Below are 18,947 nucleotides of genomic sequence, written 5' to 3'. Positions count from 1 at the left end.
CTGTTACCCAAGGATTTCTACTAGCCATCGTCTTTTTACCTACTTGATCCTCTGCTGCCTCCACTACTTCAGCCCTCAGAGCTACCCATTCTTCTTCTACTGTATTTCTTTCCCCCATTCCTATCAATTGTCCCCTTATGCTCTGCCTGAAACTCTGTACAACCTCTGGTTCTTTTATGATTCTTGAACCAAGTGTTAGCTATGATTAAGTTATGCTCTGTGCAAAATTCTACCAGACGGCTTCCTCTTTCATTCTCTCCCCCAATCCATATTCACCCACTATGTTTCCTTCTCTCCCTTTTCCTACTCTCGAATTCCAGTCACCCATGACTATCAAATTTTCGTCTCCCTTCACTACCTGAATAATTTCTTTTATCTCATCATACATTTCTTTAATTTCTTCGTCATCTGCAGAGCTAGTTGGCATATAAACTTGTACTACTGTAGTAGGCATGGGCTTCGTGTCTATCTTGGCCACTATAATACGTTCACTATGCTGTTGGTAGTATCTTACCCGCACTCCTATTTTTTTATTCATTATTAAACCTACTCCTGCATTACCCCTATTTGATTTTGTATTTTTAACCCTGTATTCACCTGACCAAAAGTCTTGTTCCTCCTGCGACCGATCTTCACTAATTCCCACTATATCTAACTTCAACCTATCCATTTCCCTTTTTAAATTTTCTAATCTACCTGCCCGGTTAAGGGATCTGACATTTCACGCTCCGATCCGTAGAAAGCCAGTTTTCTTTCTCCTGATAACGACGTCCTCTTGAGCAGTCCCCACCCGGAGATCCGAATGGAGGACTATTTTACCTCCGGAATATTTTACCCAAGAGGACGCCATCATCATTTAACCACACAGTAAAGCTGCATGCCCTTGGGAAAAATTACGGCTGTAGTTTTGCCCTCGCTTTCAGCCTCAGCACACTACAAAAAACAAACCCATACCGTAACACCTCCCTTCCTTTCGTCACCGTTGGCATAAACCATGACGGCAGGTAACGTTGTCCACGCATTCGCCAAACCCAAACCCTTCCATGGAATTATCACAGGGTATAGCGTAATTCATCGCTTCAAATCGTTCGTGTCCAGTCACCCACTGCCCAGTGACGTCGCTCTTTGCATTACCTGAAGCGTCGCCCAGTGTTGGCTTCAGAAATGTGTGGTCCACGAGGAGCTGCTGAACCATTATATGGCGCTCTTTTTAACTTCCTATGCAGCATCATTTTGCCAGCTGGACTTCTGGAACCTACCAGTGATTCTTTTAGTTGATTGAACGCAGTTTTTAGAACCACCCTGTGCAATGTTCGACGGACCCCATCCGTCAGTGCATATCTGCCTGAGCTTGGTTTTGCACTGTTGTTCCTTCGCATTTCCGCTTCATATACACATCACTTACAGTTCACTTGGACAGCTTTAGAAGGGTTGAAATGTCCTTGATGGATCTGTTACTGAGGTGACTTCCAGTGACTGGTCCACGTCTGAGGTCACTGAATTCTTCTGACCCGCCCGTTCTTCTGTTTCTGCTTCTGTACCAATAAAAGAATACTCCCCACGTCACTGGACTCGCATTCGGGAGGACGACGGTTCAATCCCGCGTCCGGCCATCCTGATTTAGGTTTTCCATGATTATCCTAAATCGCTCCAGGAAAATTCCAGTATGGTTCCTTTGAAAGGGCGCGGCCGACTTCCTTCCCAATCCTTCCCTAATCCGATGAGACCGATGACCTCGCTGTTTGCTCTCTTCCCCCAAACAGCCCAACCCAACTCCCCACCTTCTTTTATACCGACGGGTGCGCCTCTTGTGACCTGCAGTTGTCGGATCCGCATTACATGGGGGTGTTGCAATGTACTTTTGATCACATAGTTTATTGCTGTAGTCCGTAACATTTCTAATCACTCAGGTAGCTTATTAGTCTGACGGTGAACTGCGTGTTGCAGGTGCAAGACCACTCGCTGGCGGACGAGGAGCCGGTGCTGGTGGGCTCTGCGTCCACAGTGCCGCTAGAGGCGGTGGCGCTGCCCCCGGTGCCTTCGCCGTCGCTGCCGCAGGCGCTGCCTCTGGTGGCGCGGAACGGCGCCGGGCCCGACGGCAAGCCGACCGGGGACGTGGAGGCGGTGCCAGCACAGGCCGTCGCGGATGCTGGAGGGGAGGCGCCTCGAGCTTTCCTGACGCCGCCTCCCGCGGGGGCGGCAGCCTGGTCTCGCAGGGCGCGTGCTCCGCCCCCGGGAGCCAACGCAGGCCGCAGTCGGCTCATCGCCATGCCTCGCCCCCGGGGCTTCTAGGAACTCTCGGTCATCCAACTCTGCGCGAAGTACAGTGTCGTGTACAAGCGTGCCAACAGGTGACCAACCATGAGGCCAAATCGTATGGCACGCTTTGTCACTCTAGCCATCATCTATTGAGAGAACAGATATGTATCTCGAATAGGTGGAAGTTGTCAATCGAACTAACATCTCTGAGTCGTTAGAAGATATCTACAGTCGTTTTAAGACATCGAAACGATATTTTCGGCAAATGATAGGAAGAAAAAGGGAAAATGTTTTTTTTTATATATACATTAATTTTCGGCATATTCTTCCTACCACGATACTGAACCAAGCACAAGCTTTCTTCTTGAAAGGAACTATGTGCAAATACAGTTACAATGAACATGTCGGCAACTGCTTCAATGAATAACTTTTCTATTGCTACTCGTTTCGATCATAAGCGATCACTCTCAGGCACAGAAATTGTCATTTTAGCATCACTGCGCTTCAACCCTGTTGATATAGGGATGACCATTCGAAGTCGACGTAATACTTTAATGACAAAACTGTTTAAAAACAGTCATCCTCAATAATATTTGTAATCAAATTAAAGATTCATATTATGTCATTATGTAATTTCTTGACGACATGCGACAGTAAAACTAGGAAAGTAGGACTGTTAAATGTGTCAGTATGTTCACTGAAACCCTCCACAACGAAAACGTGCTATTATATGAGACGAAATTCTGCCAGCAGTCGTATTAGGCATTATTTCCAAGGAAGTGAAGCTGTAACGAAATTGTTGTCTGCAGATAACAGTCTTACATTCAGCAAATATTCCTATCTATTTCCGAAAGAATTTTCAGGGTAAAAATTAATGTTCCGTGTCACTGCACTGGTATTTTTCGTATCCAGTGTCGAGTAGGAAAGTAAATTCATCAGAAAAAATTCGTATGTGCTGCTGCATGGTGGTAGATAAGACATTTTCGTGTAATGACGCGTTAGTAAACATTCACATCTTTGCCTGCTGTCGTCTTTGTATACCTCGAGTGATATCTTGAACTAACTGTGATGTATTTAGGGTCTTATAACTTAAGAAACTTGCGCTGTATGAAAATAATTTAATTCCTTTTGCCTCTTCGAAGTCTTAACTTATGCCGCAATATTGAGTCAGTTACACTACATTCTCTGCAGTAAAGTGACAGTATCTGTGCCTGAATATGAATTAGATCCTTCGGTACAGAACCCTAAGAGAGAAATGTTTTGAATTACGTTCAGAGATTTTGTTTTCGCGCCAGAGTTGGCCTCCTTCTTATATCTGCTCAGTATTTCTTACTCGTGATTCATCAATAATCGTCGTTTGCAAATGTACTTGCCATTCACACTGTATGAAAATCAAGATAGCATATATCTTTAAGCTAGTATTTTACGAATATCTAACGAATACGTCCGTGATTGTGCCATTATTTATATTACGTGCTGTGTATGATAGGAGTAGATGAACTACACACTTTTCCACTGTGGTAAACTGGATCATAGAGTATTCAAAGCATATTTATCTGAAATCATATTCATCATGCATTCGCAACACAGCTCGCCAGAAATCACTCTGTACGACATTTGGCATTTTATAAGCCTGTGCTTTTTTTCTTTACAACATACGCAGCTTATTTCGAGACTTGCAGATGCTACTGAGAATTAAATTCACAACAGCTGTAGCGATATTTCTCAGTAAACTGTATTAATCCTGTTTGTAAGTCTGCCGTACGCTGTTTCTTGCCAAAAATAGCGAAACCTGACGTTTATTACGTTATGTGGAAGCGCCACCATAAAAACAAAATACTTGCGACATTGCTTTGTTGTGATATCTCCCGATTCTGTGGACCGAAAAGCCACCATTGAGGAGTCACACTGTATTGATACAAAAGTGACTGTTGTGTGTCACCTCAGGAGTTCAAGAAGCAGAAGACTGTGGCGGGAACTGAAAAGTGCTAGAAGACTGACAAGATGATCCACGAAGCTTTTACTTAGCTTTATTTAATCACTGTGGTTATCCATGACTTACGACATTTGTAAATATTTGACAGCACAGAGTGACAAATATCCACGTAGTTTCGTTAGTTCAACTAAAAAAAAATATGACCTAAACTTAATTTATTTGAAGCATGTATAATTTATTTTATCTTATAAACAAATAAATATTTTTTTTATGAAATGTGATGTGCTTCTCCTACATTCACCCCTGTTTCTTAACAAACACCGTTTTTCAGAGAGTAATTGAATTATATTATTGCAAGATTTGTAGTCAGCAAGGGGATATGTGCCACAATGGCACCTGTTTAAGAAAATAAAAATACTGATTTTTACAATGATGACTGTATTTTGCAGAACTCTGGAAGCTTGAGGGCCAAGGAATCAATGTTAAAATCATTGCGAAGAGTAATACTTCCATTTCTATTTATTTACTCTCAGTAGATAGCTTAATTTACTGCTTTGCTCATGTGGTTCATATGTGATAATTACATATTAGATTCAGGAACATGAAGAAAGCCTAAATTGAACACATCTAAATGTTAAGTTAACGACATTTGCTATGTTCCATCAGTCACCTTAAACATATGTATCAGACTATTCCACACTCCTATCTTGGAAACACAGCACATGAATAACTAAAACACAGAAACTCGCAGCATGTATTTTACTCTGTTCAGAGATAAGTTATTCTTTCCCTCTTACAGTAAACGACCAGCTGTCAGGTATGGTACGCAGACACATTATCTATACGAATACCAGTTCCAGCGTGGGTGACTGAACTTCATGAGCGGCCACCAAAAACGAGATTATCGTCGCAATAGACACCTCAACATAAAGTACAGATAGTAAAAATAAGAAGTATATATGCACACGATTTGTAGTATTTACAACACAGAGAAGGGAAGTACACAGTTGTTAAAACCACAACACTCTAGATCTGTTCAGCAGAAGCTTTGCACACATTCGTGCTCAAAGTTGCAGGCACAGCGGCGCCGATTCATTATCATTCATAAACCTTGAGACCTCCCATATATCAGACGAAAATACTGTGTCAGAGTAAGACAATAATGAATGAGACGTTGTGCTACGAAAATTTTAACATAATTTATTTTAACCACCACATTTATCATGGAATTGTAGACTTTTATCTGCTTACTGTGTGTGATTTAAATATGAGCATTCATTTCTTGTGTAGTAATCTTACCTAAGGAAAACATTTTAGTGGGTTTTTCAGATGTATCTTTTATTTCCTTAGTTACTGGTTGCGAAACTTAATTTGTTGATAGAAAACTAAATTTTCTGGTAGTAAAGTCCGCGTCATGTTAGAAGGCGGCACAATTTTCAGCCGTTCTGCGCATCCCCTTCCACTAGACACTGCCAGCCAATAACATTCATTCTCTTTCCGAGCTGGTAGCAGCGAGTTACAGCTAGGCAGCGAGAACCTCGCTCCTACATGCTGCACTGTTGCTGTACTTCGCGACAGCCGAATTATTCATTCAATTGTCAGTTTTTTTGTATTCTTCTTATCTTGTAGCAGTATAAGTGTGAATGTGTGTCTTTAGATGTTTAAGTGTGATTTAAAAAATAGGCAGGTGACGGCAATAAATGTAAAGTGCTTCACAAGCAGACGACGGAGATTATTTACTGCATTTATAACTTTTTTAAACGTGAATTTGAAAGCTGGTGTCCTACTGTTGAGATCTGAAGACACAAGAACGGACTCCAGTACCATGTGGAGTCGGCAAGAGAACTGTAAAGAGAATTGTAAACCAAAGTGTCAGTGCTGTAGGAACTGTGGAAAAAGTTGGTTTCGTGTCGCCTGGAAAGCATGGAAATCGCAGTGAACCTGAACACAAATGGACGATTTTAACAACGATATTTTAAAGTGCCCCATGTGAATGATGAATACCTGACATCACTAAAACGTGTCACAGTTATGAAGGACATAATTAGCTTCAATGGTAAGTCCTTTGTCAATGTAAAGAAGTTTAAAAGACATTGTTTCCTGGTATGTTAAGAAGAGAGTTTTTAGTTCAAAGAAGTGACATAGGTGCAGCACGAACTACATCCCATATAAAGATTCAAGATACAAGAGAAGGAGGTAGTTCAACAGTGTATTACCTTGATGAAACATGGGTCAATTAGTATCATTCCAGGAAGATCTGCTGGAAAATTGTTTTAAAGTTTTCATAAGAATAGGTTCTCGGATAATTCTTCTGCTTGCTTACTCTTCGTCTGCTTTTATTTCTGCGAGTGAACTTGTATTTACATGTAAGAAAAACAGCAGTTACTACCATTTGGAAATGAATGCTGCCAGTTTCGTGACGTGATTCACAATTCTTGTCATACCTTGCTTCGAAGTCGTCCATTGTCAGTTATAATTCAACTGTTACAGAGAAAACACCAAGTATAAACATCAGAACAGCGTATATTTTTCCCTGTCTTAAAAATGAAAATATTAAGCACAGTGTAAACCAGACTCGTGGCGATCCCCTGCAATTCGTTAATAGTTACGTGACAGAACGTACAAACTTGACTTCCTTGCGTGTGAATGGGGTCTCACAATTTTTCGTTTACCCACGAGTCACTGTCAATGTAGTCCTATGGCATTAATTTGGGCAAAGGATAAAGCTATGTGGGAGGAAAAAAACTTTCAAGATAACATTCACTGAATCGCTTGTGCATGAGGCAATAGACGAATCCCACCTGTAGCGCGTGCACAGTCTGTGCGACATGCTGAAAAGGTTCGGAAAGAATAATTTGACAGGGAAATGATGATGGATTTAAGCCTTGAACCTGTCATAGTAAATTTACAATCAGGTTGTTCGGAAACAGATTCAAATAGAAGTGACGTCGGTATTGCGATGTACATTTTGGAACAAAGTAATAATATTTCTTGGTTTTAAAGACTTGTGATTTAACAAATGTGTTTGCCAAGATATCAGTTGCGTACATGATATTGAGAACTTCCTAGCCTTTTTGATTAGGACTTTGTATCCTTTGAATTATACAGGCTAAAAAGCACTCCGTCTTCAGGCCACAAGTGGCCCATCGGGACCATCCGACCGCCAAGTCATCCTCAATGACGATGCGGATAGGAGGTGCATGTGGTCAACACACCGCTCTCCCGGTCGTTATTATGGTTTTCTTTGACCGGAGCCGGTACTATTAGGTCGAGTAGCTCCTCGGTAGGCATCACGAGCCTGAGTGCTCTCCAAAAAAGGCAACAGCTCACGGCGGCCCGGATGGTCACCCATCCAAGTGCCGGCCACGCCCGACAGCGCTTAACTTCGGTGATCTGACGGGAACCGGTGCATCCACTGTGGCAAGGCCATTGCCCATACAGGTTATAATAATGAACGTATTGCCCAAGAAGAAGTTAAGCTTCTGCCACCATGCTGTATGCTCTAATAACACTCGAGAATACAGCTAGATAAATTCGGCAAAAGTCCGATATTTCCATATGTAAACCCCTGTCATTTTCAAAGCACGAATTGGATAAGGCCCTAAAATGACAGTAACTGTTACTTGTCGGGATATCGGTCGTTTTCGATGTTTTCGGTCATCATTCCCTGGAGTTATTCGCAGTTGATGGTTAATTGTTTGCTTATTCGATGGATTATATGAATGCAGACTTTCACTGTAATGTCGAACGGGTTAGTTTACACTCATAATGTCCGTTAATCGCGAAAAATATAACAGCTTACTGACCATTTTTACGATAGTCTTTTCAACTGCAAATTTTTTATGTGGAGTGATTACACTTAACTACATTCAAACACATCAACACACACATCTTATACACATTTTTAAAAATTCTATTGAACAGAAGCAGCTGTCAAGCAAATATAATGATTACGGTTTGTGCTTGAAGTTAATTTTGTTGGGTATTAAATTTTTACGTATAGTATAGTTCAAATCGCAATAAATGATAATTACTGCAAGTAGTGTCAATGATCTTGTCGTTAGACAATTATCATGTTCAGAAAAACTGTACTTCAAGTCTTCACAAAGACGTGTCAGCTGTTCCCGTCCCCCGATGTCACGCGGAGTAAATCTGAGGAGCAGTGGACGCAAAATCGTCAAGACGTGAATTAATATTTCTTTCATGAAGACTGATCGAAATTTGTTTTAGTATTTACTATTCCCCTTATAGATTTGAACGTGTAAAATGCCTGACTTTTGTTCGCAGCAATGCACTTCGGCAACGTTGACTTTCTTTGTCTGCTCTCTGCTACTGCACATGCACAGTTCTCATCCCTTCGCTGCTCCATCTCTATGAGCGGAAGCGCCGTCTTACGTGACGCGAGCTGTAGTTTAATTGTTTCCTGCTAAACGTTAATTCAAATAACACATCAAATAAAAATAGTTGCAAGGTAGCTGTAGTTTTTAAAAGTGAACCCTGGAAGATTTAAGCTCATTTTACTTCTGTTTCTTATTGTTTGCTGGCACTTCACTTGATTTGTAAAAAAGGAGGTCCCGGTACTGTGACCTTCCAAGGGGAGAGGGCCTATTTCGTAACGGTGTGCACCGTCACAAGACAAATATCAGATACATACCGACGCCGAAAATGTATGATATTCTGCTGGAAACTATAATGTAACTGCATTTTCCTTCGTAGAAATAACGCGTGCAATGCACATTTGGGTGCAATCTGTGCAACATGCGAATCTACGTGAGTAACGTAGAAGTAAATCTCCTCGGAGTAGTGAAGGAACTTAAATCACTTAATAAAAGCAAGCCTTCTGGTCCAGACTGTATACCAATTTGGTTACTTTCAGAGTATGCTGATGCATTAGCTCCATACTTGACAATCATATACAACCGTTCACTCGGCAAAAGATCTGTACCCAAAGACTGAAAAGTTGCACAGGTCACACCAATATTCAAGAAAGGTAGTAGGAGTAATCCACTTAATTACAGGCCCACTTCATTAACGCCGATATGCAGCAGGGTTTAGAAAACATCGTTCTTGTGAAACACAACTAGTTCTTTATTCGCATGAGGTGTTGAGTGCTATTGACAAGGGATTTCAGATCTATTTCGTATTTCTGGATTTCCAGAAGGCTTTTGACACTGTACCACATAAGCGGCTTATAGTGTAATATGGAACATCGTCTCAGTTATGGGCTGGGTCTGTGACTTCCTGTCAGAGAGATCAGAGTTCGTAGTAACTGACGAAAAGTCGTCGAGTAAAATAGAAGTGATTTCTGGCTTTCTCCAAGGTAGTGTTATAGGCCCTTTGCTGCTCCTTATCTGTATAAACGATTTGGGAGACAATCTGAGCAGCCGTCTTAGGTTGTTTGCAGAAGACGCCGCCGTTTATCGACTAATAAAGTCGTCAGAATATCAGAACAAATTGCAAAACGATTTAGAAAAGATATCTGAATGGTGCGAAAATTGGCAGTTGACCCTAAATAACTAAAAGCGTGAGGTCATCTACATGGATGCTAAAAGGAATACGTTAAACTTCGGTTACACGATGAATCAGTCAAATATAGAGACCGTAAATTCAACTAAATACCTAGGAATTACAATTACGAACAACTTAAATTGGAAGGAACACATAGAAAAAGTTGTGGGGAAGGCTAACCAAAGACTGATTTTTACTGGCAGGACACTTAGAAAATGTAACAAATCTGATAAGGAGACTGTCTACCCTGCGCTTGTCCGTCCTCTTTTAGAATACTGCTGTTAGGTGTGAGATCCTTACCAGATAGGACTGACGGAGTACATAGAGAAAGTTCAAACAAGGGCAGCACGTTTTGTATTATCGCGAAATATGGAAGAGAGTATCACTGAAATGATACAGGATTTGGACTGGACATCATTAAAAGAAAGGGGTTTTCGTTGCAATGGAATCTTCTCACGAAATTCCAATCACTAACTTTCTTCTCCGACTGCGAAAATATTTTGTTGGCACCAACCTACATAGGGAGAAATGATCACCACGATAAAATAAGGGAAATCAGATCTTGTACGGAAAGATATAGGTGTTCGTTCTTTCTGCGCACTATACGAATTGGAATAACAGAGAATTTGGAAGCTGGTTCTATGAACCCTCTGCCAGGCACTTAAATGTAATTTGCAGAGTACCCATGTAGGTGTAGATGAATATACTGAAAAGCAAACGAAAGAGAGGATACGTCACTGAGCGCGAGGTATAAGCATACTACACGATTAAAAAGATTTCGTCACAAGTTTTTCGCGTTTTATTAAATTACACGATGCATTTCGGATCCTATGGGTCCATCATAAGGTGCAAATAGTGTAACACAACGTACATTTGCTTTTGAGAGAAAGTTAAATGGTAGGTTTTGCATTTCGTGCATCAAGTGCGAAAATACGTGAGAAATAGTGGAAAAAACATATGAAAAACTTACCGAACAAAAAAGAAAGCAAATTTTTAACCAGTTGAGCTCACTATGCGTTGGTTTATTTATTCCGTTGACGCCCGTCACGTCACTCAAGACATTCATTTGTTTGGATATTTTAAAAACAATTTACAGATATAGTTTATCGTGACACGATCAAAGATGAAGTTTATCGCGTAGTGTCAGATATACTGTCAGATATCTGATTATTAAGAGGCTGACATATGCAAGTAATAAATTAGTCTCAAAGTTACTGAAATGACTATGGCAACTATAAAATATGCAAGGAATAAATTTAAAATAAGACTTTAAAGATGCTGAAATAACTAAAGCTATCGAAATCTATCTGCTAGATTCAGGCTCTTTGATTTTGTGGAGAATAGGAAACAATTTGATAGTGCTACACAATGAAATTATTGGAAGTTAATGGATAAAGCTTTTAAAAGAACTAGGAATATACCTGTACAAGATCAAAGACCCTGGGTTTGCGTTAAATGAACTAACAGATTTCGCTAGCCATAGTAACTTTAGTAATTTCAAAGACTTATTTTAAATTTATTCCTTGCATCTGTTGTAGCTGCCATAATCATTTTAGTAAATTTAAACACTTATTTTAAATTTGTTCATCGTATAAGTCACCATCTTAATACTCAGATCTCTGACCACGGCTCTGACACTATGTGATGAACTTCATCTTTGATCATATCATGGTAAACTACATCTGAAAATGTTTTTAAAATGTATAAACAAATGAATGTCGTGAGTGAGTTGATGGGCGACGATAGTATGAATAAACCAACGTATACTGACCTTGAAAGGTTAAAAAATGTTCTTCCTTGTTTGTTCAGTAAGCTTTTCACTGTTTTTTTCACACTGTTTCTCACATATTGGGACTGATGACCTTCGCTGTTTAGTCCCCCTTAAACATCCAACAACCAACAACAACAACATCTCACATATTCTCCGCACTTGCTTGATGAAAATATACAGAACGTAACTGTTCCGGCGTAAAGTCAAGCGTAGGCACGCCGGTTGGCGACGTTAGGGAGAGAGGGCTGTGAAGAAGACGTCAGCCAATTACACGCGGACCGACCCTCTCTAGGACGTCAACCCGACGGCAGCGCCCTCGACACGAAGAGAACATAAGCGCCGCGCCGCCTGGCCGCGGCCCTGTTGAAACCTGCCAGTTTTACGAGTTCTACAGCAACGAGTTCAAGAATAACATCAAGACTAGTCATTTCGCTTCTACTATGTAGCACCGTCTTAACTGAAGAGGTTTGTCTGTCGCCCTCTGCCTGCAAAAATCTGTATTTCAGGAAGTTAAGTATTATAATCATTTCCTTTTGTAATAAACTTCATTAACACGATTTGCTTGAATTGTTTTCCAGCGATCCGAGAAGCAAGTTTCCTAGGCGCCCCATATTTGACGAGTGGTCAGGATACAACACTAACACTAACATTTTCGTAATAGGAACATGCATTTCACCCCACTCAGTAGCCAATTTAAATTCTGTACTAGAAGATTTGGACCTGATAATGGACCTAAAGGATTCGAAATGCATCGTGTGATTTAATAAAATAAAAAAAATGAGAGTAACTGTGTTTTTATTCATACTTCCTGTGCATTGAATACAGTCACGTCCGCAGCAGCAAAATATGGATTAAATATAACCATATTTATTCAGCTTTTGGTGAGGGGCGACCTGATTCCAATTCAGTAAAATGTTCTGCACGTGGACGAACTGCCCGTCGACTTACTTTGCGATCATGAAAATTACAGGTGATTGAAAGGATTATCAACTTCTAGTGCAAGACATCTGGAGATGAAAGTACATATGATCATATGCATAGTATCGCCTGTTGAAGGATAGTAAGGGCCTGAGATATGTGGTAACTTAGGGAGACGAAAATCATTCATCGAAGCAGTACGAGTTTCGTTTTAGCTCTCCCGATAACGTTTCACAGGACAAAATTTGCATTAACATGGATTCGCTGAATAACAAAGCAGTTAATCTACAAAGAGAATACTAAAATCCAGTAGCAATGGAGATATGTAGAAGTAACGGCGTACATAATTAATGAAAAATCAATATCAGAGGGAAGAAAATAATTTTACCTGCTATCCGTACACGTGACCTTCGTTCAACAAAGAAAGACCGCTATCAGATGACATCATTTCAATTCACTCGGAAGTAATCCATGGCGGAAAGTTTCCTAGGTATCTTAATTAACTAGTCTCTTTTAGCTGATAGAGTGTACACGCGGACGATCTTATGAATTAAAGCAGGCTGTGACATTCTTTGTGTACATACATCGTTTAGATATTTTCTTATGTCGTGACTGGTCTCTAGACATCTGTTCCCATTATCAAGTGCTCACAAATATTTTCTCTAGAGCTATGAAAAGCCAATGCTTAAACCTCATTACATATCAACGTCGCTAGTACAAGATAAATACTTGATAGCTCTCGTGCGTAGGCTTGAAATGCCTTGTATCTCGCAACCACAATGGCGTCTACCCTGACGGTGAAATGAATCGTTTTATCATAAGGCAGATGAATGTGATTATAGATACGAGCTGCTTGTACACTAATACACAAGAGATACAAAATATTGAACATGTACTTCGGAAGGAGATGCTGATGAGGGTTTTGCACTGCATTCTTGATGTGGCAGGGCATATATTTGTGGCTGTTTGAAACTGATATAGGATGTTCCAAACTGGTCATATAATAAGAAAAGATCTGAAATAAAGTGACAAAGTACAACAAAAAAGGATTTAAGCCAATGAAATTTTTGTTAACGAATGGAGCCTGCGATAAAATGGGTAAAAACGTGTGTTAAAACCGTGTACGAACCCGAAGTTCTGTGTTTATTGGTCAGTATCTGGCAGTGTTAGTGACGCCATATCCTCGCTTACATCTGACCTGGCATACTTGGTGATTCATTTTAGATTAAACACTGCAATATTCATAGCAAATACATCTTAAGTAATAAAATTAATGAACAAAATTATTATATTAATATGAGTTCTATTAATAGCGCGATAAGTTCGTTTCTCATGAGACGAAGTAGCTTTCAGGTAAGAGCAATGATGTACTAAGGGAGATACGGTAACAGTAGTCAAAGAAAACAAATCTGGATAGTAACTTCACTGGTCTGTACTACAACAAGGAATATGAGGAAAAATTTAACGGAAGAAATAATTAAAAAGGAATTTAAATTGAAGCAAAACAAGAAAAATAAAGAATTAGGGATGAGCAAGAAACAGAAAAAGTACAGAATTACTGATTCACTGCTGAAGAGCTGGAAGAAACCAGGAATATACCGAAGGGAAGAAACACGGATAATAACAGCGATAACTTTTATCCCGTCTTGAAAGCATCAAGGTTTATAATCAGGCGCATTAGTGGCTCCTTTATTCCACAAACGTATGGTAGAAATTTAGAAGGGAAGGGGAAAAGATTTAGAATTATGCGTGATTAAGAGTCAAGATACTGGAAGCATAAGGTCTTTGGCATAGATGCAATATATCTTAATTTGTGTCTGCAATATATGTACAAGGTGCCTCATGCGATTGTAAACAGCCTTATTACTTCATTAGAAGTACAAGATACCGAACCAATGTTTCCAAGAAACCGTTGTTAGCAAAAGGGCTACTATTTTGCTAAATATTAATGTGCGTAAATGTTTATGTGGTTAAATACTAAAGCGACAGTTGTTTCTTTAGTGATTGACTTTTCTTATTGAAGAATCGATGACATGGAGTTTAGTGACATAGACTATGTTATAGTTTATGCAAATGGTAATGTGGTAATTATGAACACTAAACTTTAGTTATAGCGCAGTTCATATACATTGCTACGCAAAGATCAGGCAGCAAATTAGACAGGTCCGAGCTAGTTAATCATGGACGATAATGTTAAGAAAGACATACGGATTGTGTGAACTCAGTGAGGATTCTCAGAGTTCAGTACGTGTACATTGTGCATAAAAATGGGAGTACTTGTTAGGATTTAGAGTGGAGCGTATTTTGGGATCGCATCACTTATGGCGTTTCTAGTCTCTAGATCAGTGTAATGTCAAAGTGATTCAATAGTCAACCAGATTGATGCACGAAGAGAATCGAACACACTCAAAGATACGGCTGATAATTCGCGTCCACAGGATGGGAATCGCTCCGTATTATAGGGAAAATGTTATATGCAACGCCACTGCTTGTGAGTGTAGAGGATGTTGCAGTAAAATCGCCAGGGCGGGAAAAGTGGCCATCGTATATTTTTTGCCTTGAACGGTGCTGGTTCCTGCCGGGAAATGGTCAGATGTGTTCTAATATAGACCACCATTATTGCCGGTGAATTTGACAGATGAAGCATGTTCCATTGTTTTTTTAGTAGAGAGTTTCCTGACTTTCATGCATCTAATGAAGGGTAAATCATTTATATTATTATTGTTACCTGATTTAAACACATAGTAATACATCTTTTGGGGTGCAACTGTAGTTAGTTTGTTGTTGTTTTTTTGGATTGACAGTTTCGTCTATGAACCATTAGCACGGACAAAAAAAAAAAAAAAAAAAAAAAAAAAAAAAAAAAAAAAAAAAAAAAAAAAAATTGGGAAACGTGGCCAAGTTGCTTACCCCAACAAGAGTTATTTATTTCCGTGCATCACACATAACACGACAGGGATGCTCCGATGGCCCACTAATATTTTACAGACGCACAGCGTCTCAGTGTTTCACCTCTTATGCAAAGTAGCCTGGTAACATCCGCAAGTCAACACTTATCTGCTGCGCACTTCTTGTTCCACTTCTAAGAATCCCCGTGCTCATTACACCGTCCGATCATAGATCAGTAGAACACGTTAGATATCTAGCGGATGTAATTTCTGACTAACGTGAAATTCATTTTGTCGGAAACGAGTTTTCACCCACATATGTAGTGACGTCAGTATTTTGTACCATGTCTTTAAATAAATATAAATTTTCCCAACAGTACCTTTTTGTTTAAAATCAGATGAAAGTGTTGGCTTCACCTTTAATATTTGCTTCACTGTATTCCCTTTCCGCTTACCTGTAAATGCTTTCCACGAATAACGTCTCTGTCAATCTTGTACCGAAGTCCCGTGTTGTCTTTGTGTGCTTGCTTTAAAATGAAGGAGGTAGGAAGCAAGGCAACGAGAGCGCTTTCTTGGATTAGTGGCAATATCCAAATTTTGGTGCGGAAATGGGTGCCTATGTTTCGCTATACAGGAACTAAGTTATCGCTCTTTTACAATACAGGAAATTGAAGTAACTGAAGTAACAACTTATGTCAAGAACGTACGCACAAAATACATGACGGGATAAGCTGTTATATGGGAACAGAAGCCACAGTATTTATTTGGGGACGACGTAGCAGACAAAGTGAAGGAATTCTGCTAATTTAGAAACAAAGTAAAGCTTGGCAGATAGAATGTAGAGGATATAAAAAAGACTAACGCAATAAATGAGAATATTCCTGCGAAAAGAAGTGTACTACTAGTATCAAACATAGGTCTTAATATACGAAGTTACTGAGAATATACGTCTGGGTACAGTACTGTATGGTAGCTGAACATGGACTACGGGAAAACTTCAAAACGTGAAAATCGAAGTCTCGCAGGTACGATGTCACAGATGGTGGCTCAAAATTAAGTAAACTGATAAGGTAAGGTATGAGGAGGTACTTCGCAGAATTGGCGAAAATGAGGATGACGAAGATGCTGACTAGAAGAAGGGATAGGATGCTAGAACACGTATATAAATCAGAGAATAGTCTCCAGTTTACTAGAGGGAGCCGTAGAGGACAAAAACTGCAATGGAAGACAGAGATTGATATCTATCCAGCAGATAACTGAGGAAATTAACTGTACGTTACTCTCCCAAATGTCGGATGTTGACAAAGGAGAGGAAGTCGTGGCGAACGGTATCAAACTGCTTAGCACGTACATGAAAGAAGATTACAAATCACGACCTATCGAATGTTTCTTGGGAGGTACTTGAAGTGACTGGTGTCTATTACCCACACATAGCCAAGGATAACTAGCTGCAATCTGTCAAAAAATTATAACACCTGTCATAAAAACTGTTAAGCATTCTATATGATTGTATTTCCGTTAACATTCTTCAGTTTCATTGAATCTCATGATTTCAGGAAGTTAAACTGGTAAGAAAAAAGTCACCTCAAATGCAACAAAGGACGAATTTCCAGTTACCATTATAGCTCAGGGCAAGAGGAACACTCTATTGCAAATAAAGCGAATTACTGAATAACTGCTGGTAAGAAACGAACAGCGGCAAATGTGTTCATGATTTGTCTGAATAGAGATAATATACGCCAAAGGACTGAAAGAAACGTGATTGATCGATGTCACAAGTACAGCTATTTTATAACATTATTTGTTTAGTACCATAATGTGCTGGAACCGAAATTTTGTTCTTATTGCGAGGGTTGGAACTTAAATAGTGGCAACTATTTGTTCACAACCGATACAAAAGAGTTAAATGTTGCACCTGTTACTGTCCTTCAGAGGAGTTATGAGCGGTCTGTAGAACCCGTTGCCAGCGATGTGGAAGGCGTAGTACACCCTCAGCAGAGCCTGTTCTCTTGATGGTGCGAATGGAGCGGTCTACTGCCTGTCGAATCTCTGGAACAGTTCTGAAGCGAATGCCACAAAGTGGTTCCTTCATCTTCGGAATCAAATCAAAGTCACAAGCGGAGTATGGTGGATCGTACAGTACGTCCCAATCCCATCGACCGAACAGAGGAGACACAGCTTGCGCTGTATGCGCCCGCTCATTGTCGTGCAAAATGATGGGTGGGTTGCTCAGAAAGTGTCGACGCCTTTTTCGCAAAGCTGGTCGTAGGTGATGCTCTAAAAACCAACAGTAATACTGTGCATTGGCCGTCTGCCGTGGAGGAACGTAATGTGTTAGTGTCTCCACAGCAGTGTTGCCACTATTTAAGTTCCAACGTACGTATTACTCTTCGTTTTTGGAGCATCACCTGCTACCGGCTTTCCGAAAGAAGCGATGACATTTTCTGCGCAACCCACCCATCATTTTGCACGACAGTGAACGGGCGCATACAGCGCAAGTTGTGGCTGCTCAGTTCAGTCGATGGGATTGGGACGTACTGTACCATCCACCATACTCCGCTTGTGACTTTGATTTGATTCCGAAGATGAAGGAACCACTTTGTGGCATTCGCTTCAGAACTGTTCCAGATATTCGACAGGCAGTAGACCGCTCCATTCGCACCATCGAGAGAATAGGCTCTGCTAAAGGTCTACTACACCTTCCACATCGCTGGCAACGGGTTCTACGCAACGTTGGTGACTACTTTGAAGTACAGTAACAAGTGCAAACATGTAACTCTTTTGTATCGGTTGTGAATAAATAGTTGCCACTATTTAAGTTCCAATCCTATTATATTGGAAACCGTTGAAGCTTGCGAGTCTCACCAGATACAGAACACTTCACATAATTCATACATGAATTAATTAGTTAACAAAAATAGTTCAGTAGAACTATTTCCTCAAGTAGGAAACGCATAAAGTTTTGTTGGATGTGATTTTCGTGCTCACAGTTCAAATTCCGAGAGTCTCTTCTCGCGCAAGAAAGTCAGTCACATCAGTGGTATGCATAGGAGATGTTGACTGTTGCGATAGGGTGTGACTAAGACAAGGTGACAGTTACATTCTTAGGCAATAGTCTCATAATACAAACAGATTTTGTAAGACGCATTGCACTCAGAGGCAAGTCAAACTAGACTATGTCCGTGTCCTTATTTTTCACCATGGTAGTTCGATCATAAAGAGCAGATTCAGCGGGAAATATCGTTGACAAATAGAGATGTGAACCACACATACCACACAGCGCAGAGATCATTCAAAAAGACACTATTGCCAAACTGTGAAACTATTCCGTGAGGAAATCTTCAGTAGGAAACTTTTTGTTAAATTACTCAGTATTACGATGACACTTTGGTTGTATCCTGTGGAGGTTTTTCAAATATATAGTCAAGAACTATTGTTTCAAAAATGGGATTCCTTTTTAATAGTCCGTATTAAAAAGATCTTTGAACTTTCTTAGAACTTTCGAAAATTAGGAGGCACCATACCTACTTTTCTGACTGGTGAACTGTGCTGTCGACAGTATTCTCAAGTTCTTCGCTCTACACAGGGCTACAGCTTATGCTTTCTCTCTGCCGGAGTACGTGGTTCCTAGTTGGAGCCTGTGTGAGCTGGAGCAGACTATGTGCAT

At 40.2% G+C, this 18,947-nt stretch overlaps 1 protein-coding gene and 1 pseudogene across 1 annotated transcript in view; one reads left to right on the top strand and one right to left on the bottom strand.

Moving 5' to 3' along the window:
* LOC126482045 (elastin-like) overlaps nt 1-2,292 on the top strand; it is a 175,254-nt gene extending 172,962 nt beyond the window's left edge. Inside the window, exon 7 of the mRNA XM_050106019.1 lies at nt 1,948-2,292. Within this exon, the coding sequence (XP_049961976.1) occupies nt 1,948-2,292 (345 nt within the window). The remainder of the gene's footprint in view (nt 1-1,947) is intronic.
* A 5,219-nt stretch (nt 2,293-7,511) lies between these two features.
* On the bottom strand, nt 7,512-7,629 carry LOC126482568 (5S ribosomal RNA; annotated as a pseudogene).
* Between the last annotated feature and the right edge of the window lie 11,318 nt (nt 7,630-18,947).

This window comes from Schistocerca serialis, chromosome 5 (genome assembly GCF_023864345.2).
Source record: "Schistocerca serialis cubense isolate TAMUIC-IGC-003099 chromosome 5, iqSchSeri2.2, whole genome shotgun sequence".
Taxonomy (NCBI): domain Eukaryota; kingdom Metazoa; phylum Arthropoda; class Insecta; order Orthoptera; family Acrididae; genus Schistocerca; species Schistocerca serialis.
This window is presented reverse-complemented; position numbering and strand designations above follow the sequence as displayed.